Source organism: Tamandua tetradactyla, chromosome 15, assembly GCF_023851605.1.
Source record: "Tamandua tetradactyla isolate mTamTet1 chromosome 15, mTamTet1.pri, whole genome shotgun sequence".
NCBI classification, from domain to species: domain Eukaryota; kingdom Metazoa; phylum Chordata; class Mammalia; order Pilosa; family Myrmecophagidae; genus Tamandua; species Tamandua tetradactyla.
This window is the reverse complement of record NC_135341.1, coordinates 57,351,911-57,375,464: the sequence shown is the minus strand read 5'-3', so window position 1 is coordinate 57,375,464 and position 23,554 is coordinate 57,351,911. Positions and strand designations below refer to the sequence as shown.

Sequence of the window (23,554 nt, the reverse complement as noted above, 5' to 3'; positions counted from 1 at the left end):
CCTTTGACTGGGTTGAGGTTCAAGGTGATTTGAGGAAGAGGGCTTGCTGCTATTATAAAAAGAGCAAAAAGCTTATACCACAGTTCCCAAACTATGCTCCACAGTTTTTTCATATTAATAAGTGTTGCGCATAAAAGGGTTCCGCAGTCGACTAAGTTTGAGCCATGCTGGGCATATCAATTAGACTGCTTTCGTCTGCAAATAGAAGTATAATTGGCTTAAGTCAGGAAGACATTTATTGGGCTGGTTGGTTGGTGCCACAATATCATCAAAGCCAGGCATTTTCTACCACTCCAGTCTGCCATGTTCAGTGTGCTACTGAGGCTTCCTCTTATTCAGAAAGTGGCTGCTGCTCCATATAGCACACCCTTATCCAGCACTGTCCCATGAAGAAAGACAAGGGGACTTGAGCAAAAGAACTTTCTCCTCATGCATGCAAACCTCTTATTATTTAGGGAATAATATTTTCCTCAGAAAATATTATTATTTTCTATATAATAAATAATAATAGGGTATGCATGCAAACCCTATTATTTAGGGAATAATATTTTCCTCAGAAACCGTCACAGAACTCTCTCATTGACTGAAATAGAGTCATATGCCCACCCCTAGAACAACTGCTAGCAGAGAGAACTGGCTAAGACCCACATTCCCAGCTGGGACATCACTGCCATGACAAAATCAAGGTTCTATTGGCAGAATCAAGAAGGGAGAATGCTTGTTGTGTGGGAGGTCAACAGTGTCTGCATACTGGTTAAAACAAAGTTTTAAATGTTCTATATCACAGTTATTTTCAGAGCCTTCTATGTGTTAATGGGCACCATGAATTTCCACATATCTGAGTATGGAGCTGTTTTTCTGAAGAACATTTATTAATATCTTCTGGAAGTCTACTATTCCCCAGAACATAGTTTCAGAAAGGCTGGTTCAAAAGTGCCTCTTCTACAGGGTATCTTATACTCTACTTAAATAAATGGTTAAATGAAATGATTGGTTGGAAGAGAATCCAAATATGGTTTGGTTGACTTCTGTCTATAGTCGTAGGAATGATTTATTCCTGAATATTTATCATTTGAATATGGAAACAGTATAAAGATGAAAGCAATTTTTTAAAAAAAAAAATTTATTCTCATGTGGTAGACGCTAGGAAAGAAAAAAAGATGCACATTCAGTTTGGGGACAAAATGTAGGAACCATAAACCTCTTCTACCAAAATCTAGCTAAATGGTCTCAAACAGCAGCAATACCTTGCTAAAACTCATCTCTGTCCTCCCCAGTAAGCTTAGCAAAAAAAGAGAGAGAAAATACGTACATCAGCTTAGCAAAAAAAGGGGGAGAAAATACATACATTAGCAAGAATTTTCCCCAATCTTACTACATATAAACTTATATTAAAATTCTGGTGGGATTTTGAAGCATTCATTACTGATAATCTTGTTTCAAAACACTCTCTCTTTGCTTGCAAATGTGCTTCCAACATTAGGGCACCAAAATTCTCTGATTCATGAGTTCATTTAATTTTTTACAGACTTCATTTGTTCTTTTATGAGACTTTTTTTTTTCCTTCCTGAAACTAGCCTTTCCAGTCCCTTCCTTGATTCACTAGGCAATTAGAGTCTTCCTTTGACCACTCTGGGCCTACTTCCCTCCAGTCTCATCTCCTCATTTGAAATTTCTTCTGATGCACGGAGGAACATCTCAGAACTCCTGAATTTCTCCATCTGCTTTCTGCACACTGCATATATCAGAATATATCACATAGCTTGGGTGATTCATCACAGATATCCATGTACTACATTCTACTGCAACTGTTTTTTTTTTTTTAAATCACCATAATTAAGAAAAAAATGAAAACACTGGCCCTTAGAAGATAGTCTTCTAGATTTTTTCCCTCTGCCATCTGGAGAAATACACTAGCACAAAAGCGTCAATGTGTAACTGCTCACCTTTCCATAGTGATTACAATAAACCCCTCACCATCCATGCAAGTCCTGAAATGAATGCTTTCTGAGAGATTGCAGAGAGTGTGGATCAAGGGAACAGATTCATAGTACACTGGAGACTGTGCAATGTAGCACAATGGGAGTTCCTGAGTTGCTTGTTGTTGAAAAGACACATGTGACTCTTCTAGGCCTGCTTTAAAAATTATTCCTCACTGACTATCCATTAACCTGAGTAGCATGACAAAGGTCTAAAAGGCACCCTCAGCAACAGGTAGCCCTGGGTATTACAAAATATTTTCGATTTTCGTAGGCCGCTTTCAGAGACACACAACCAGCTGGCTTGTGCAGAGTGGTGGTTCCAAACCTCAGCCCTCTGGGTTTTAATTATGCCTAATAATCACATGCTGTTGCCTTAAGCTCCCAGTGTCACTGATTTTCAGTCAACTAAAGGAGAAAGCAAATTTTTACTCATTAATATTGGAAATAAATGTTCTTTTCTCAACTGGAATGACAAGGGTCAAATGGAAATGAGGAGAGGCCTTAGAGATCTTGGCAATATTTTTTTCCTTCTTGCTGGATTTCTGACAACCCATAAAATAGGAACTGTCAATTCTCTTAGAAGTGTCTGTTCTTACTTTCCCATGAATAGAGAGAGTGAGCTATCTGATCAGAGTGACAGCAATCCATTGGTCCATCAAAATCTGGTACTTAAATCTTAAGGTCCATTATGCATCTCAAAGTTAAGCTCTATTTAGATTTATGAGCATGGATACATCTTATCTATGGAGTCATTGCAATCCTCACTGTAATATGACAGAGCAAAAGAGTTGCATAGCTTTTCCAGTATTTTAGAGACCCTGCCTAAGGGCCTAGACAAATGGATATCATAACTGTATCAGACTGCCAATAATTATATATACCCCAAATAGTAACACAATCATCATGTACAGCTTTGCTAATGTTGTTACCTGTGGACAGAAATGATCCTTCTTGGAAACAAAATAAGGTCACTCTGATTTAGAAATTGTGTCAGGCAGAGCCTACTGACCATAGACGAGAAACATTTTTATTTGACAAATTCTGAAGCAAATGTCTGTGTGTGTCAGCGGGTTTGACAGAAAGTGAAAACTTAATTCTCAACAGTCAGAAGTTTAAATGATTATGTTTGCTCACATAATCAGTGGTGTTGTAGATCTAGCTTTTGGTGACTGGTGAAAGCTGATTGTTGAATATTCAGGATTTTTGCAAACCACAACGGTTAGTCACTTTACAATCTACTATCATGAAAGGACTTACACCATAGAAATGGACAGGCATTTCAATTGGGGCTGTTATTTTCTCTTCCTCCTGAGAGGCAGTTTACCAGCACGCCACTGCACATAGGCTCAAGCAAGCAAGCAAAAGAAAATCCCAGAATTGAGAGAATACTCTGTTTCTTAAAGAACAGAACCACAAACCAATCAGCCAATTTGAAAAGAAATAAAGACATGGGCATAAAACAATTCGGCTGCTAACTTATTGTAATTCTTAATCCTAAAGATCCTCTCTCCAAGTTTAAAGCTTCACATTCATTCCAAGTGATGTGACTAAATGGACTCTACTCTTTTGCTTGGCACTAATAATGGAGGACAGGATGACTTTTGCCCAACCCAGAGCTAGAGTGCTGTGCATCAAGAGTGTGGAAGGTTAAGGCAAGTCAATTTGTATAATGATCAGCATGAAAGAGGAGGGGTTATTTTTCAAATATTTAAATATAGGTCACAGAGTCTGCAGTGATGCTCACTAAAATGTTAATTCAATTCAATTGATATTCACAAACATTTATAAACAATATGTTTGTTAAATTGAATTGAAATGTTAACATTTATCCTCCTCTGATACTTCTCTGCAGAAATTAGCAAGTATCCTTAGACTATAAACAAAAATCCATCCTGAGATGAATGTTAACTTTGTAATAAATACGATCATCAAATATTTATGTTTAGCCTTATTTCAAGACACCTGCCACTGAATTACTTAGCAGCTTACACAATGAAATAATGCAGAGATTCTACCACATTTTAATAGTGTAAGAAAATGCTTAAAGGGAGCACTACTCTCTTAACAGTCTGAAGGAAAGTTTATTTATTTCCAAATGAAGCAAATGTCCATCTCTGAATCAGTCACGGTTGCCAGGGACATGTGATGCTTTAATTGGTCATGCCTGAGTCACATGCCCTTTCTTCATGCTGAGGAAAGCGTCAATTCCTCCTAATGTATATGTACTGAAGCTGGGTGGAAGGTATTCCTTTACAAGAAGTAGGGTGACATCTACCCAGTGGTGGATGGTGGGGGGAGAAACTGTATACCATAAATATTTCTGGTTGTCTGTTAAATTAAAAGTCCAGGAAACCACATATGAACCTTGAAAATAAACCCAAGGTGAATAGTGCTTCAAATAAATAAACTCTTCTAACAAAACAGAAACATTATAATTGCAAGCTCTTTGAATTATTTCTCCTCCAATGACTCTCTTGGCAAAACTGGTTCAATTCACGGTTTTTCAACAAGTTAAAAACTGTTATGGTAAGCGAGACCCTGAAGGCTATTTTATGTTGGATAGGTTCCTAAACTCCTAGAGTGCATGGCTGATTGGATTACTGACTCCAATCCCTCACCTCTCCTTTTCTACAAGCCCTTTGCCATGTCACTTTGCAGTTCCTTCTGCAAAAAAAAAGCAAATTTTACCTCCTGCCTTTTGGCACTGAGCTTGGCCATGAGATGCTTCGGTCAGTGGAATGTGAGTAGGTTTGGTGCCTGCAGCAGTTTAAAGTGGGCCTGCACAATTGAGCTCGCTTCTTGGGCTTCTGGCATCACCATCAGAAGGACATGCCCTGGACAGCCACCAGGCCCACAGAAGGTAAAGGACCTGGGGAGTAAATCCGAACCACCGGCCACCACACTATGAGGTAAAGCCGCTTCAGACAGCAAGTACTTGCTTTTATAAAACACTGGATTTGCATTCAGCTTGTTGCACTGCATTATTACGGTAAAAGTTGAGTGACATAGCCTTTATCTTATTTTCAAGAGCCTTAGAAAAACATCCTATAGCTGTTTACTCCCATACCACTCCACTTTCAGTGTAGAAAGAGGAAATTGTCATAAATCTGTGAGGAGACACGTGACGTTCTGGTAAGCGAAATGTGAATAGGGAGAGTAAAGAAGAAGACAACATTCAAACCAGGGATCTCAAACTCATGCCCACAGTGGCCAGGGATGACTAATAACTCATAATAGACATAGCATAACATGTGCCACATGCCAGGCACTGTCCCAAGTGGTTTAGATATGTCAACTAATTTAGTTCTCAAAATAATTTTTTGAGCTTAGGTGCCATCATTATATATCCATTTTTTCTAGAACGAAACTGAGGCGAAGAGGGGCTAATTAAATTGCCCAAGTGATATAGCTTGTAAATGGTAGAGCTAGGTTTTATATCCAGGCCATCTGCAGCTCTCTGCTATAATAAAATAGGCTAATAAAAAACAGTAAGGAGTGATGGGGACATGGTCCCTGCGAGGGCCAGACATCACCAGGTTCAGTTGATTATTGCCAATTGAGAGACTTCAGATCTTTCAGAGAAAGCCAAGAATCCAGATTTTTGAGAAATCTCCTCATTTTTAAATATCTTAAATATTTGATTTTTTAAAACACCATGAAAGCCAGTCCTATACAATGCAGGCTAACCTAGCACATTAAATGACTTGATCCAAGTTCGGTGGTTTGGTCCTGTTCAAGCAGCAGGCAGCCCCGTTTGAACATCTCAATAGCTTTTCTAATGTCTTTTAAAGTGGGGTCAACAGCTTTGTTTCTAAAGTTGCATAAGAAGACAGGCAAACGTGGTGCTTCCACATTACTTCTCCACCCCAGCCTCACATGCTACCCTCCCATCTCACAGATGTGCTTTCAGGTCCTTAAAGTCACTGTAATCTCTCACACAACTCAAGACTTGTGCCTGGTGCTCCCGCTGCCTGAATCATTCTTCTCCCTTTTTCCATTTAAGGTCTCATTTTAGTGTTCCTTCCTCCAAGAAGCCTCTGCCAATGTCCACCAAAAATGGACCAGAGGACTCTCCTGAATGCTCCTGGAGCACCATATATGACCTCTTCACAATGGAGTTTCCTTGTGTTCTATGTACTTTTTCATATGAATGTGTATCTCACTAGGTAGGATCCTTGAGGACAGGGGCGACACTCCTTTATCCACAATCCCTAACACATGGTAGGCACTGAGAAAATGTTTGCTGGGTGAAAGAAGGCATGCACAAGTAAAAGTATATGAACAGACTTTACAAATTTGTTACTTTCATTCCGTCTTTCTACCACAGGCATACATGGGCACACATACAGATAGGTACCTAGATAAAGCAAGAGCACGATTAACTCTTTCTTCAAGGCCTAATGTGCCCAGGGCCTTCCAGGTCATCCAGAACTTGAATGCATCAGGTCTCCGGCTACATTGGATAGACTTGTCTCCCGTGTCATAGCTGACGTCATAGAATTTATCCTGCTGGAATAAGTACGATGCTTTGGCAGAGTAGCATTTCTTAAGAAGGTCCTTTTGAAAAGAAAAAAGAAAAAAAAGAAAGATGACAAGACTGTCCATTTTTAGAACACACACGTTTTACTACTGTGTGCCAAACATATATCTCACTTTATGACTGCCCGATGATGGAAGTGATAGGTGTGTATTTACTTTGAGACACTGACTACCATTTTATTTCCAAAACAAACCCTTGTAGTTAAAACTCTGGAATCCATCTTTATAATCTGACCAATGGGCACTGAGAAGCTTTGAGACCACTATTTTATCATCTGTGCAAAGTCAAGGTGGGCTAGTTTCTCAAGATGTCCAAATCTGTCTGCAACTCCCTCAAAGCTCCACATTGGTGATAAAAAAAAAAAATCAGAACGTTGTACATGCCTTACACATTTTCACAGGCAAAAACTAGGCCTCCTACTCATGTCCATATTGAAAAGGCCAGAAGTAGACAGTAATCCAGAGATAAAACCTGTGGAAAATTCTATGGAGGAATTAAACAAGATTCAGAAAGCTTTTATCACCTCAAAACATCAGCTTCCATCCCAAAGGTCCTTGTAGGTGGGTCTCTCGTTGGCTTTATTTGCAACCAAATTCAGTTTGCATTTATTGACCGGATATTTCTAACTAAGAAGTAGGTAACCATTTGACAATTCACCCTATCACTAGCAGAATCTTCATCTTGACCTAAAATTACTAGTCTAAACCAAGCTAATTTCAATGTTATCTGGTGTTTACTAAAGCCCCAAACACTCATTAGAACCCTCTGCTCCCCGGCATAACCAATCTACTCAATTTCTCTTAAGCTCAAGATCATGCTCCGTTTCCATCTTTGCTCACGCCATTTGCTTGTGCATGTTTCTTTTTAATTTCACATCTGACACATTTAAAAGAATAACATTTCATAAACCTTAAGTTTAGCAATAAACTGAACATGTCTTCCCTCTTTATCTAGGTCTGTCCTTCCTCAATTTCTATCTCAATTCTTCCTCTTCTTCAGCTTCTTTCTCTGTCCTTCTACAGGGCTCACTTCCTGATAACTGGCTCACTTGTTAGCCTTGTTCCTGTACCATCACCACTCAATGAGCAATCAGAATATACTCTCTCCTCGTGTGGTCAAGCAGTTTCTAGGGGGTGGAGATCCCACCCCAACCATCTTACATCCACAGAGTCCAACACTGCATGGGGCACAGAGCACTCTCACTAAGCATTCAGGATGATAATGCCACTCCCCTCCCTCCAGACTTCCTTCACAGTTCACTGGGTTGCGGGGTGGATAGAAGAAACACAGATACATGAGTTTTTCATTTGCAGCATCCTCCAAACCTTGACAATGCAAACTATCAGTGTTGTAAAGCAAGCAACAGAGAAACTCCCCATCGGTCACAGAGGCCCTAGAAAATGACCCCTGCTGATCAGAAAATGCATAAACTGTGCTCTATTTGATTGGTCAACCTGTAATTAAAGAATTAAAACAAAAATCATAAGGTAACGCATTCCAAGTGAAAGCATGCATTTGTTGTCTTAATAGAAATATACATTTAAATCCAGATTAGTGTCCCATTACCAAAAAGCATAATATTTTGCTATGAGAAAGAATTATAGGGCGGGCCACAGTGGCTCTGAGGCCCTGCCAGAGACCCAGGTTCGATTTCCGGTGCCTGCCCACGTAAGAAAAAAAAAATTATATACTAGACTTAAGAATTTCAAAATCCTACTCAACCAGTATATACAATAAACTGATTACAAAATAATAATTAATGAATACTAATAAGCCTTCAGTGTGGCGCTGATGGATATTATTGGTAAACACTGAGGGAAAGAGCAAATTGCTTTGGCCTGAATGCTAAGGTAAAACAAAAACAAAACAAAACAAAAAATCTTTAATCCTATGAATTTACTTGTTTCTATCAGAATCCTCTTCTGCTTTTATCTGAGCTGACACCACTGTATCTCCCTATCCTAAAAGGTAAGAAAATTTGGTTATTGCTTCTGTAACAATTACAGCTTGGCTATATATTATTAAGATTAAAAGACCGATGCATATATTGTAAGGACAAAACATATGCACATATTCACACCACAGACATATACATGTACTCATGCTTGCATCATAATTGTACTTTACTCTCTTCATCCTTCATTATAAATTTACTTTCCTCAACTCAAAACGTTCCCCAAAGCAAATGAACTTTGAACATGTTTTGGGCAAGTTTCACTAGCTTATGCTGGTGACTGAAGAAGAGAAGATGCTCATCCATTATCAGATGACAAATTGCATCATCATAGGCAAATGTAAAAGAGGAGAGCCAAGAAAGCATATAACAGAATGAGTGATTTGTCTTACAGGGGGGTCACTGTTTACTTTGTGGCCTTGAAAAATCTCCTGCTTTGAGAAGGCTTCATAAAGAACAACCAGAGGCACGGGAGTTACTTGATTGAAAATAAATGAACACTTTCCGCCCAAAGTTCCTGCTTTGCATTTAAGTTTATATCATTGTGTTAAAATGAATGAGGTGTCCTTTAGTTTTAAGAAATACATAAACTAAGAGAAGATGCTCAAATTTCCAGAGAAAATGCATTTTGGAGTAAGTGTAGTAAAAGTTGAAATTTGGGGGAAGAAAAGCTTCACTGTTATGCAATCAAAGAGAGGGACCATATTTATCTTGCAATCTTCATATCCTTAATCCTAACTGGACAATAAATATTGGTTAGATGATTCCAGAGACAAGAATCTAATGAGAATAATAATCACTTTATGTTGTGATATCAACATAAACAGTTCTAAGGGATTAAAAGACATTGTATTAGCACTCTCACAGTGACAAGTGAAAGAAATACAGTCAAAATAGCTACAGCAAAAAGGGGAATTTTTATAAGCTCTAATATTTAAAAAATCCAGGTATATGACAGCTTCAGGCAGAGCTGTTTCCAGGATTAAATGACATAAATCATCAGCAGTAAATCTTTTTCTTCTGATCTATTTTCTTTGGTATTGGCCTCACTCTCAAAAAATATAGCTGCTAACCACCCCATCCCCCACCCTCACAGCTGGAAGGGAGCCTGGGAACCAGGGATCTTAGTGGGCCCTGTGACCATGGAAGGAGGTTCTGTTTGGAAGGAGATGAGACATGGAGAAGAGAGAGCCTCTACTGGTGATGTTACCCAGGCAGGGAGAAAGCTTTGGCCTTGCTACCTCAGTCTCTGTCTGAATCGTCTATTGGCCAAACCTAGTGTGAGGCCATTGGGCAAGACAGCCTGAGAAATGAGGTTTGCAAGAGTCAAGTCCTGTTGGCAGAAAAAAGCAAAGGAAGGTTAAAAAATGGATTATACAGCAAATAGGCAAATGACAAGTGTGCTATATGAGTACCAAAACAACAACTTTCATTTTCTGTGTTCACAACACTGAACACAGTGTCTAGCACTTAATAATAATGGCCAAGGATAACATTTATTAAATTCTTATTATGTGCCAGGCACTGTATAGGTACAAATTCATTTATTCTCACAAAAACCCAGTGAGATAAGTTCTACTACTTTCATCAATTCCATTGCAATAATGAGAAAATGGCCACACAAAGAGGTTCAGTTAATTATTCAAAGCCATGACGGTCTATGTGGTAGGGCTGTTTAAAAACAAGGCTTGTTTGGATTCAGAACCTGAGCTCATGACCCATTATGCGCTACTATCTGAAAAGGAAAATGATAGTGGAAAGCATATTGAACTAGAGATCAAAACAACTGAGATTCTGTTTCAGACCCTTATGCTGGTCCTGTAAATATGACTGATCATACTGCTAACATCTTGTTTATAAATCATGTTAGATTTTTCTAAATATCTATGAATCTGGTGATATTTAAGGATATCACTAAAACACATAATGAATCAGCAGGTTATATATTCCCTTTGTGAAGATTAGCCAAGCCAGGCCAGTCCTGATTCTGCAGTTTCTTTCACAGGAGTCAGTGAACACACAGACATATTTTAAGTCAGGTTTCTGTGTGCAACAAAGATATTTATAATTTCCTCATTCTTTGTGAGCATGTTTTTCAGTTTACCAAACTGAAAACTCTTTCCATATGTCTTTTCCCATATTCTGTCCCAGATGACCATTATTTACATGCAAAAAATGGTTCAAACTAAATATGTTGTGAATTGGGCATATTAATCATCTTTGTACCAATTAATTCATTCCCAAAGTACTCTGAAGCCATTACACCACAAACATTTTGATGCCAGGAGCCTGGACATCAAACCCCATGGAGGTGCTCAGCATCTAGGCTAACATTTGCCTAGACTGAATGTGCAAAATCAAATTTAGGCTGTAAAGAGCAGAAAGGTTTGGTTGTCATACAAAACATAAAAGTGAATTTTAAAACTTTATGTCATCTGATATTGGCTTTATTTTTATTGAACAGACATTTTGAGTACCTTGATATATGCCAAAAGTTGTGGTAGGCACTGGTGATGTAATAGTAAATAAAGTCACTACCCTCAAGAAATTTAGAAAAGGGCTAGGGACAGAAAAACAATTACAATGCAGCACCAGTGCCATGGAGCACAAAGGGTCATCTTTCACAAATTCAAGATGTTAGATAGGACTTTCCAGAGAACCAATGTGTCAGCTGAGAGCCAAAGATGAGGAGCAGCTGGGTAGAAAAGCAATGGAACTAACTGAATATGATTGGAGCTAATTAATGAGGTGGGACATAGGTAGAGAGTGTAGGATGGAAAGGCAAAGAGTAGCCAAGTTAGTAAGAATCTCAAATGCCATTGGAAGAATGATTGGTCATGGGATTTTCACAGGTCCATACACTGGGTACCACTTAAACGTCATTTCTGATCTGGGAGAATAAAGTGAAAATCAACAGATGTGAATTCTGCTTTTGCTTTAGTTACTTGGTGTCAGAGCTCAAGGCAAGTCACCTGACATTTTGGGCTTCATTTTTCTCCTCAATCTAGTGGAGATGAGGATACTTGCTACCCACCAAACAGTAATACTGTGACAATCTAATGAAATATAGTAAATTGGGAACACCTCCCAGTCTTTGGCCATAATCCTCTTTTTCTCCTGCACATTCCTGCCAGATGCCACCACCCATTTTTCCTTTGAAATACTTCTCTCCCCAGGCAAGCCGCAGAACAAGGTGACAGCCTTCCTCACTGTATATGAAGTGAGCATATTAAAACCTCCCATATGCCTAAGAATTACTTGTGGTAGACCTCTTGTTGCCCTCTCTCTAAGCCATTGCCCTCCCCCACTACATGGGACATGACATCCAGGGATGAAAGTCTCCTTGGTGGCATGGGAGATGACTCCCAGGGATGAGTCTGGCCCTGGCACCATGGGATCAACAATGCCATCCTGACCAAAAGGGGGAAAAGAAGTGTAACAAATAAGTTATCAGTGGCTGAGAGAGTTCAAATAGAGTCGAGAGGCTGCTCTGGAGCTCACTCTTATGCAAGCTTCAGTTAGACATTACTACCTATCAAAATTTGCCAAACCCCAATCAAAACTGTTCCTGCCAAGCCTAAAGAACACCTAGGGCATTATGTAAGATTCAACAGAGGTTCAATGCACTAGGATAACTTTCCAGAAACTTACAACCTCCAGATGGATTCCTGGCCAGATAAGTCCTGAAATGCAGAAGAGCCAGCCTTACCAGAGCAGCAGCTAGTTTCATCCCTCTGTACCATATTATAGACCGGCCCTTCCAACATGACAAAGTTAGAATGGGCATAGCCCAAATACCCCCAAAGTGTGAGATCAAAGGTGATGGTGGAGTTATACAAGGATGGAAAGGTCTCTGTATAATTCCACATGGAAAAAGAATGAAATGTGACCCTGCCATACAGCATTAAAAAAAAAATTGTACTTGGAAATTTATTGCTTTCTTGTATATATATCTCACAATAAAAAGAAAAGAAAAGAAAACTTCCCATCCATCTCCCCTTTTGGACAGGATATATCTGCCATTATCTCCATAGAAATAGACCAAGGTACAGAATATATGGAGGATATTACAAGAAATCTTAGAGCAATAGAAAGAGTTATCCATAGTCTTCATCCTCCAAATGGACATAGTCCTGACCTTGCTCAAGCTCCCCTACTTGAGGGAACTCAGATGTCGTGGGCCCTTGCAAGTCTCAGGCTGGGTTCAACGGAAGACACAAAAGGCATAGTGTGAAATGAGAATAGGCCAGGCCATACACCGAGGGCTAAGGACACATCAAACGGCCAGCTGGTAACATGTCTAGTTTCAGTTTCCTTATTCAGAGAAGAGAAAGTGGATATGTCAACTGACTGCTGAATGGCTGGTGTGGGATGGAGTAGGAAATAATCAGAATAAAATAATGTCAGCATCATTTTCCCCAAAAGGAGGCAAGCCGGATTGAACCGTGAGAAAGATTGAACCGTGAGGATAAGCCATGAAGAGCCTGCTTTAAAAACAGAAGGGAAGGGTGTGGGTCATGGTGGCTCACCAGGCAGAGTTCTCATCTGCCATGCTGGAGACCCAGGTTCAATTGCCAGTGACGGCACATGCAAAACAAACAAACAAAACAAACAAACAACAACAACAAAAAACACAGAAGGGAAAGGAAAAGGATGGTGCCTGGACAAGTTGCAGTTGTCATTTCAAGTGCTAAAGTATAGTTCATCTCAAGATATTTGTTTATATAGGTAGGCTTGAGGGCTGTGAAAACCAGCAGACCATTTGTTTTCTCCTCCAACACATCAAGGTTCTTGTACTAGCACACCACCTTTAGGAATCTTTTGCTATTTTCATCTAAATAGATTTTGATGTATGAAGTGAGAACGTAACCCTCTATCTTCATTTCCCAAATGCATGTGCTCCCATTAATTTTGTCTTTCTCTATAATAGAATGTTTTTTTCTTCAATCTCAAAAATGTTCCCTCTCTTTGATTTCAAATGCACAAAACATTCAAATACTTATGGCAAGAATGAGAGCTGGTCATCAAAATCTTTGCATTTATCTTCATCTCACTCTCTTGGCTCTGTTCCTCTGCATAACTTCCATCTGGCCATCTCCAGCTCATGCTCGGTTTTCAACTGATGAGGGGGAGTGTATTTCATACATCCAATTCTTTCATAATATCTGTTCACTTATTAATTATTGGAAGTCTGCTTCAATCTGAAATCACTCAGGCCTCAATTTTTTGGCCCTCTACACACATTTCTGCATTTTTGCCTTATCTATGTTCATTTGCAATCCAAAGCAGGTGTATTTTCATCTTGAAGTCTTTCAACAGACATCTCTCATTTATCTTATGACATTTCTTGGATCCATCTTTTATGAATCTTAATTCATTTCCTTTCTGTTGCAACTTTTTCATTCTCTGATGGAGTAGAAAATGGTTAAAATCATCGGGTGCTGCATACAGCTCGAGAGAAAGCTGCTTCTTCTTTCTTTGGCGGGTGAGGTGGGGGGGGGGTGCATGGTCCAGGAATCGAACCCGGGTCTCCCGCGAGGAAGGCAAGCATTCTCCCACTGAACTACCCGTGCACCCAAAGCTTCTTATATTTTATGAACAGCCACAGTATATTTGAACTTGCCACCAAATCTGATTTCTTATTTACCTTCTCCTCTGGAATCTGAAAGGTTAGTTTCAAACACACTGTGCTTCATTGATGGCATCAGTGGCTCCAGAAATTTCACATACTCACTTGCAGGCTTCCATTAGCAACTCCGAACCATTTTTGGACCCACTGATTCAACACTCTTTCCTATTCCATTCAAGCATGTTCCAATCATTGCTATCACTTCTGAGTATGGATCAACCTCTGAGTATGTCTTCTATTGATTCTCCAATTCAAAAAAATCTTCCCCTCATTGCTTGTATTTTCTGAAAGCTATTAGCTACATAAGTTCTCTGATATTCATGGTGTCTGTGCTTGCATTTCTGAAGAACCAGTGAGCAGACTGCTGGCTCTCTCCTGCCATGCGGTAACATATTTGAACTTGTTCTGCCCTTTCAACATCTTTTTGTCAAGTTAATATAGGCCTCCATTTTCTCAAAATACTGCTGTGCTGTCAGCCTCCGTGCAAGCCTGTTCAATGGTTTGCCTGACCGAAGCTGGTTCCAGGAAGCTTTTTTATGCATGTGTTGGTTTCCTACACAAAAAAGATAACTTCTCTTCTTTCAGTTATTTACACAATGCTTTAAACTTCACAGTACTCTCAAAGGGCACAGAAGGTATACTGTTTGAGAAAATGTCACCATTTCATATAGGATGCTTTGAAAGGGAAGTCTTGCAAGCTCTATACTTGTAGCTTTCTCTTTCCTTGAGCTTCAAGTTGATCGTCTTTTGAAAAGTTCTAAATCGCTTAGCAAAATATTTTTCAAAATCGCCTGTTTCTCATTGGATATATTGCTTTAAGTCATCAAACAGATCCCGCAGCTCCGTGCCCCAACTCAAGGTACAAGGGGCCCGAAGGAGCACGGCACGAGCATGCATGGTGGGCACGACTCCTCCAGGACCTTCCCTGGCATTCCTCTATGTGAGGAAAGTGCAGCCTTCTCCTTTAGGCAGCCTCCACTGGTTTGCTTTCCCCTCACCTTTGGATCCCTAGCCACAGCAGCCAGCAAACCGGCCACTGTATGGAGCAGCCCCTCATGCGCCATTGCCCAGCCACGCGAGGAGACGGGGAGAAGGAGGGTCCTGATGGCGGAGAGCAGTGCCAGCAGGGCCTGGAAGCACACTAGTCTGGGTGAGAGAGGGGTTTCTTCCTTACCAAAAAATGAGCTGTAACCTGATGACCAGATGATAAGTTAGCTGACTCAAACTTATGTCATCTGTGAAAACCACTGACTATGCTGGAATATTTGAACACCTAGAGTTTATATCAACACTCTCTTCTCCTTCCAGAAGGCCTCCTGGAATATTCCAGAAAGTTTCATTAAGTGTCAAATTGCAGAAAGCTTCAGGTCTGTAGCCCTGAAAGGGATTTTCAGAGAACTGATACAGCAGTTTAGTGCCGGACCTAAGAGCCTATATTTGTCCTGAAGTGTAAATCTTCCTTAAGCACTCCTAAATCTAAGGATTAGGATGAGCTGATTTGAAAATCAGGAGACTAAGCTAAAAAGATATTTTTTAAGAAATGCAACTTAATTTTAAATAGTGACATTGCCTACAGGAGAGAGGAAAGTTCGGCTCAGTGTCTTAGAGAATGTGTAAGTGCCTCTATAAATAGTTAAAAAGACATTTGATAATGCAGAGATACTTGGCAACACCTTTACATGCCCTGCAAGTATTTAAAAATAGTGCAATTGGGCTTCTCTCTTAGGACAGATGGAGATTTTCTGATTTCCCCAAGGCTGCTATCAGCACACCTTCTCTGTTAAAGTTAATCTAAAATGGTATTTCTCAAACTTTGACTACAGCCCACAGTAAGAAATTATTTTTGAGCAGTAACACAGTACCACCTAAAAGGCATGAAACTACATATGATGGATACTTTAAATTCTATTCCATTCTATTCTATTCTGTTCATTAAAAGGCAAAAATATAAAGGTCATACAAATTACAATTGTACAATTTAAGACCAATCAGTATGGTTTTCAGCTCTGGAGAATAAGTTCCAAAAAAATACCAACGCAGGACCCTGATTCCAGACCAATTAAACTAGACTCTCTGGTTTGGAGTAAGGACCACACTAGATTTTTAAGCTCACCAGGTGATCCTAATGTGCAATCAGGAATGAAAAACACTGCTCTGATGGGTCTCAACCTCACTTAGAAAATGTTTCAGTCGACATTACATTGTTGAAACTAGAGAAGTTTGAAGTGTAATTTTTATGACAAATTATAAAACCAGGGTGGTTGTATGACTGTGTTTTATGCTATTAGTGTCTGTTATTAAAGTTTTGTTTGTATGTGAATCAAGTGAAGAATGGCTTTATTCTAATCACTCACATAAAGAGAACATGGATAAGATTTGAATAATGCTGGAGCCTTAATCAGAGAAAAAGAATGGTTCAAGATATGAAACAAATACCCATGGATAGTGGTGTGATGGGATGTGTAAACAAACAAAAAAACATACATCACAAGATCCCTAATCTATTCAATTTTCTGATTGGCTATGTTTTTGTGATATGAAGCAAAACTGACAAAGCACCATTTGTTTTTGCAAGCTAAGTCAAATCAACATGGATATGAGTAAACTTTGCTTACTAAATTCTGATGGGAGACTTGTGATCTTTACTTTCCCTGCATTACTTCCAATTTTGAGTTTCTATCATTTATCCGGTATACATTCATTTATACTCTACTTTGTTGCCTTTTAAGGCAGTTTACAAAAATATAATACGGGAGGATTAGGAAGAAAAAGGAGGAGAAAGAGAAGGAGGAAGTAGGAGAGATGGGGGGTGCATGAGGGAAAAGAAGAAGGAAGAGAAGGAGGAAGAGGATGAGTAAGAGGAGAAGAAGGGATGAGGTCAAAGCCAAGAGAAAATGACGTTGGGGAAATAAAATGAAGCCTGGAGTGATATCTGCTTGCAAAAGGCACGCTGGAAGGAATAGAAAGGGGTTAAGTAATTAGCCAACTTCCTGGTATACCTGGCAGGTACCACAAAAGCATCCAGTAGTCATTTGCTGCTGCTGAACAGTGAGCCTTTACTGTGCAACTTACAGCTACATCATTTTACCTCATCATATCACATTTTTATTCATCTGTAAACTGAGGATGATGATACTGTAGTGCAACCCACCTCCTGCAGATGCTTTGTGTATTCATGGCCTCAAGGCTCAGTGAACGCTTGTAAAAAATTATTCATTAACACAAGGCATATTTCCTCAGTTTAGATAACTTAGTTGCATCTTCCAAAATAGGTGTACATGACATGTTTGGAAATGCTCTCTTTCAAATTGGGCAAAACAGACACAGAGGGAGTGTGCTGCTGGAGACTGAGGTTAGAAGAGCTATTCCATGCAGAAGCACATTTAGCAGAATCAGTCTATGTCTACCAATTTATTGTGATGCCGTTAATGGGGCCCGGTTCCTTCTCAAATGGAATTTTACGCATTCAGCAGCAAGGTTACTGGCCTACGGGGTCTGAGCATCCTCAAGAGGTCTGGCCTCTGAGGCTTGGAGTAAAGGAAAGAGATTGATTTCATACAGGGGAAAATGCTATGCAAGAAGGCAATTGCTGAAACACAAGTTCCCTGCTCTTCTTTTTATAAATTTCACTGAAGGATTGTTTAAAATTGTTGATATTACCATAACCATAGGCAAGCCTACTTAAAACTAGCTTTATATAATAATTTAAAATGAATCATAAAGCACTTAGGAAAACCCTTGGATAGAGTCCAAGATGTAGTGGACAAAGGCTTTTATTCCCAAAGACTTATCGTAAAATACAGAAATGAACCAAAATGACAGGGAATGTTTACACTATACTAGAGGATATTTGTTGGGACAAAAGAATCTGTGCACTTTTGAACATTACCTTATTTATTCCTAGAGTAAATCTTCAAAAGAGGTGTCTCTATTTTACAGATGAAAGAATGGGGATTCTGTGGTCCCTAGCAGAGCAGTATTTGAACACTGGTCATCCTGGGCTTTAAGGTCTAAAGATGGATTCACCTATGAGAAGTTTATTTAATTTCAGAATTTACTCGTTCAAATTGTGGTCCCAGAGACTGGGGGAGGCAAAACCCTTCTCCTCTGCATGTTCTAAAACAGGGATGTTATTGTAAAGGGTCCCACAAAGTAAATATTTTCAGCTTTGCAAGCCGTTCAGTTTCTTTCACAACGACTTGACTCTGCAGCGCGAAAGGAGCCACAAACAATACTTAAAGGAATAGGCACGGCTGTATTCCAATGAAACTTGTTTTTTTAAAAAGCAGTTTGCACCCAACTTTCTACAACCTAAGCCTAAGGAGACACTCTCAATGACACAATTGTTTCCAAATGTGTAGAGATAGGAAAAGTGAAACATTTTAAAGGTCTCTTAAACTAGAGTTGTTTCTTTGATAAAGGACAAAAAATCATCTTTCGTTTTCATTTAGGCCAAATACGCACCAATTTTAAAATCCCTTTCATAAGTAAATATATAGCTTCTAAAAGTAAATACTTAATTTGGAAAATAAAATAGCCATGGATTACTTTCCCTTATGGATTGGAGAAAGAAACACTCCAAGCAATTCCCATGAGGAGTGGCCTTTGATGATGGAGATGCAAACTGCTTTCTGATTTCTAAACTCCTTTGTTCCCAACAACCCAACAAGAAAAAATATATTCTATGATGAAACTGGTTAAATCTGGGTTCGTTTTCTGTTTTATTCTAAGGTTGTATCTTGTCATTCGTAATGGATCTTTGCTGAGAAATAGTGTGGCAGGAACAGCTATGAATCTCAAACACAAAGCTCATTCTATGCAAGCAGCAAGTAGAAGTTACTACTGGTTAAAAGCTGCCAAAAAGGGAGGAGGGGAGAGGGAAACGATGAATAAGGAAAAACTCTCTGGTAGGATAGAGGCAAGGGGATGAGATAACCTCTAAGATTCTCTGGCTTCATCTGTCTCTAGGTATGAAGATTACATTTTCAAGACCAAACAAGACAACACTTGCAGTCTGATGAACTGCAAGTGTCCGAAAGGGGACAAGCGGACTGGGTGCAGTTAGAACAACCTGGAAGCAAGTCCTTGCAGAGTGTGACTATATCTACAGAATTTCTGAATACTCTGGGTTAGAAGAGGAAAGGCATAATGTGAAAACTTACAGGCTAGAATCTGGGGACCAAACTGAGTAAGGAGGAGATTTACAGGTCAGTTTAACTAGCCTGCCTGGGTACAGAGAAATGAATTAAAATTAACAAAATCATTAGCAATAACATTTCACTTTGTATTGGATCTAAGGGAATTAAACAGTCAGGTTTTATCTTTCTAAATCAACATTTCCTATTTCTGTACATCACTGTAGATTTAAAATTCATGGTCTGGGGGCAGGAAAAGAGGTTGCCCCATTTCCTGTGTTTGTGACTTGGGATCATATGAGCTGTGTAGTTAAAAGTATGGACTGCAGAAGTGCCACTGACTGGTTTTGAATCCTTTGTAGCCTTGGGCATGTTATTTATGCTTTCTGAACCTCAATTTCCTCATCTGTAAAATGGGCAGGGTATGGGATGTTCAGGGTTTTCTTTTTAAGTTTAATTTCATTTTCTGGAGTAATGCAAATATTCTAAAAGTGATCATGGTGAGGAAAACTACATTATGTGATGAATAAAAGTAACTATTTGTATGCAGGTGATGGTAGCACAACATTGTAAATGTAAGTAATGCCACTGAATTGTACACTTTATAATGATTAAAATAGCAAATTTTATGTTTTATATATATATATATGTATCACCATAATACAAATTTTGAAAGCTAAAAAAAAAAAAAAAAGAAAAGGCAGTGGCACTCACTCTCTCTCTCTAAGCCGACTCTGCAAATAGACTCATTATTCTCCCTCCCTACATGGGACATGACTCCCAGGGGTGTAAATCTCCCTGGCAACCTGAGACATGACTCCCCAGGGATGAGCCTAACCCTGGCACTGTGGGATTGAGAAAACCTTCTTGACCAAAAGGGGGGAAAGAAATGAGACAAAATAAGGTTTCAGTGGCTAAGAGATTTCAAATAGAGTTGAGAGGTCATTCTGAAGGTTATTCTTATGCATTATATAGGTATTCCTTTTTAGTTTGTAGTATATTAGACTAGCTAGATGGAAATACCTGAAACTGTTGAACTTTAATTTGAACTGTAATCCAGTAGCCTTGATTCTTGATGATGACTGTATAACTATATAGTGTTTGCAATGTGACTGTGTGACTGTGAAAACCTTGTGACTAACACTGCCTTTATCCAGTGAATGGGGGGATGAGCAAGAATATAAAGAAAAAATAAACAAATAATAGGGAGGGATAAAGAGTATGGGATGTTTTGTGTGTTCTTATTTATTTTTTTTTTTTGTGGTAAGGAAAATGTTCTAAAGTTGATTGTGGTGATGAATGCACAACTATTATGATGATACTGTGACCCACTGATTGTAAACTTTGGATGACAATATGGTTTGTGAATGTATCTTAATAAAACTGCATTAAAAGAAAGAATTAGTACCAATCCTTCTCAAACTGTTTCAAAAAACTGAAGAGCAGGGAAAGCTACTGAACTTAATCTATGAAGCCAACATCACCCTAATACCAAAGCCAGGTAAAGATTCTACAAGAAAAAATTACAGACCAATATCTTTAATGAATACAGATGCAGAAATCCTCAACAAAATACTTGCAAATTGAATTCAACAGCACATTAAAAGAATTATACACCATGACCAAGTGGGTTTTATTCCAGGGATGCAAGGATGGTTCAACACAAGAAAATCAATTAATATAATACACCACATTAATAAATTAAAGAGAAAAATCACATGATCATCTCAATTGATGCAGAAAAGGCATTTGACAAAATTCAGCATCTGTTCTTAATGAAAACAGTTCAAAGGGTAAGAATAGAAGGAAAATTCTTCAACGCGATAAAGGGAATATGTGAAAAAACCACAGCAACATCATCATCCTCAATTGGGAAAGACTGAAAGCTTTCCCTCTAAGATCAGGAATAAGACATGGATGCCCACTGTCACCATTGTTATTAAACATTGTGCTGGAAGTTCTAACCAGAGCATTAGACAAGGGAAAGAAATAAAAGGCATCCAGATTGGAAAGGGAGAGGTAAAACTTATACTTTCTGCAAATGACATGATCCTATAAGTTGAAAATCAAAAAAAAAAACTACAGTAAAGCAACTAGAGCTAATAAACCAGTACAGAAACTTGGTTTAAAAAAGAGGGGGCAGGGTGATAGTCCCTACTTCATGGGAGTGATAGGGAGATTGAGTAGTTAATATGTTTACCTGCTCATTTATCTGTCAATCAGACTTATTGAAGAGCTTCCTCTGTGTCTGGGCTTGTATTAGGCATAAATAGGACAGTTTTAAGGGACTCCAATTGAGTGTAGATGACAGGATAATGGCTCCACCATTAGAGGACTTTTGCGATATGTGATGTATGAAGATTTGCATAGAGAAAGGGCCTCTGAAGCAGCTTGGGAAAGCAAGAAGACCCCTAGAGGAGCTGATACTTGAGCTGAGTTTTGTGAGCGAAAACACAGGACTCAGATAGGCAAGAAAGAGAGTGTCTGATTTTCCATACAAAGAGAAAAACTTACCTATAGGAAAATGGAGTCTTAAAAGACTCATGGAGTCTTAAACACAATGCCCAAAGTGCCCTATAATAGGACCTTATCTTGCTCCCCAGCCCCAGTTGCAGCCCCCAGCATATCACCCCCTCACCCCAGGTCCCAGACACCTGGCATGTGTCACTGCCTGGACACATTAGACCTTCCACTATTGAGTTTATTGCTTTGCCCCAAGACCATATGTTCGCAATGCCTGACACTTGCACTTGTTAGAAAGCTGAGAGTAAACAGCTGTTAAAACAACATCACAGGGTAAAGGCTATACTCCTTCTCTTGCCCTATATCCAATCACAGATACGGTCCACAGGTCCAACCCTGCCCAGGGTATATTTTGAAAAGCATGGTGGGCTCACAGACACAATGCCTTAGACCCAAAGTAAGTTTAAAAGAACTATGGACATCTTCCTGCTAACCTACCTCACAAAATCCAGGAAATCAATATAATGATGAGGGATAATAAATCCCCTCTGTGTTGAATCTAGCCTGGCACCAACAGTCTGACATTTTATGGTTGTGAATAAAATGATAAATGCCTTGAAAATAAGTAACAATCTTTCTGAAGAATGCTTGAAGCAATAGAAGTATTGGTGAAAAATTCCCATCTAGGGAAAGATAACCGGCCATGGGTTCACATTGATTCACTGTTATTGCAAAGTCAATGTCAGATTCTAGAACACACTTAAAACTCCTGGCTCCATAAACTTTAACCTCACTAACAATCATGAATGAAGTTATTTTCACACTCACATTCTTTTCAAATGAAAGCAACATTTGAAGAACTCCTCTCACCTGGAGATTTTTCTCTTGGATTTCAATTGAATCCTTTAAATGAAGGGGACCCCCTAAATTTTCTGATTGGGAAATAGAACCTATTAGGGTGGCTAATGTTCTAACGCCTATTGCTGCTACTTCACAGGGAGAAAAAAATCTTTTCCTTATTATATATAAGTTCCTAGTTCTGAAGAAAAGCTATGCATTTCATTGCATTTCACATCAAACTGGCAAGTTGGACATGGAAATGGTGCAAAGATTCTGACAGTGCTCTGAATGAATGCATCAGTGTTTCTGTAACAGGATGTCGAGGGTTTGGTCTACACTAAGGTACTCTCTAAAACTAGTAATAAAACAGAGGAATAACATGTCAAGAAAAGAACCAAAGGACATATAATAGGAACATGTGCTACCTCATTACAAGGGCATAATGAAATGTACAAGGAAGAGAGCAGCCTTACATAAAAGAAGCCATGAACTTCTGACAATTACTATGGAGTTAGAAGTGGGGAAGATACAATCCATCTTCCTTTTTCCATTTCAGCTTCTGGATCAAATTTACAACTCAGTAATCCGTTAGCAAGTCATCAACAGCAAGAGATGGAAACAGTTCCTAGCAAACACAATTTAGATTCTTTACCCAGTGCACAATGAACTTTTACTTTCCTTCTCTCCCACAGAGGTGGGCACATTTACTGTCCTTCACCCCATCCCCTTGTCCCCAGCTAACTGGACCAGAGATGGAGAAAACTAGAAATTTGGAATTAACACTGAGAGCTTCTAATTCAGCCTTTTCTCTTGAGCTGAAATATAACCGCGATACTGTGAGGTGCCATATTTTACCTGTCATATGAACTTAGAGAAAATACAATTGTTACAAATCTAAAAATTATATCGCTTTGTGCAAAAGTGACTATTTTTTTATTAACTGAAATCACTTTCTATTTTGAGCCCTTATTATCTTTGATGCAGAACATTTAATCTAATGACTTCTAGAAA

The 23,554-nt window shown here is 39.0% G+C and overlaps 1 protein-coding gene across 1 annotated transcript in view; it reads right to left on the bottom strand.

Annotated features, from left to right (window-relative positions):
- The window catches only part of GADL1 (glutamate decarboxylase like 1), a 166,168-nt gene that overhangs the window by 70,235 nt on the left and 72,379 nt on the right, over positions 1-23,554 (bottom strand). The window contains exon 12 of the mRNA XM_077130402.1: positions 6,340-6,539. Within this exon, the coding sequence (XP_076986517.1) occupies positions 6,340-6,539 (200 nt within the window). The remainder of the gene's footprint in view (positions 1-6,339; positions 6,540-23,554) is intronic.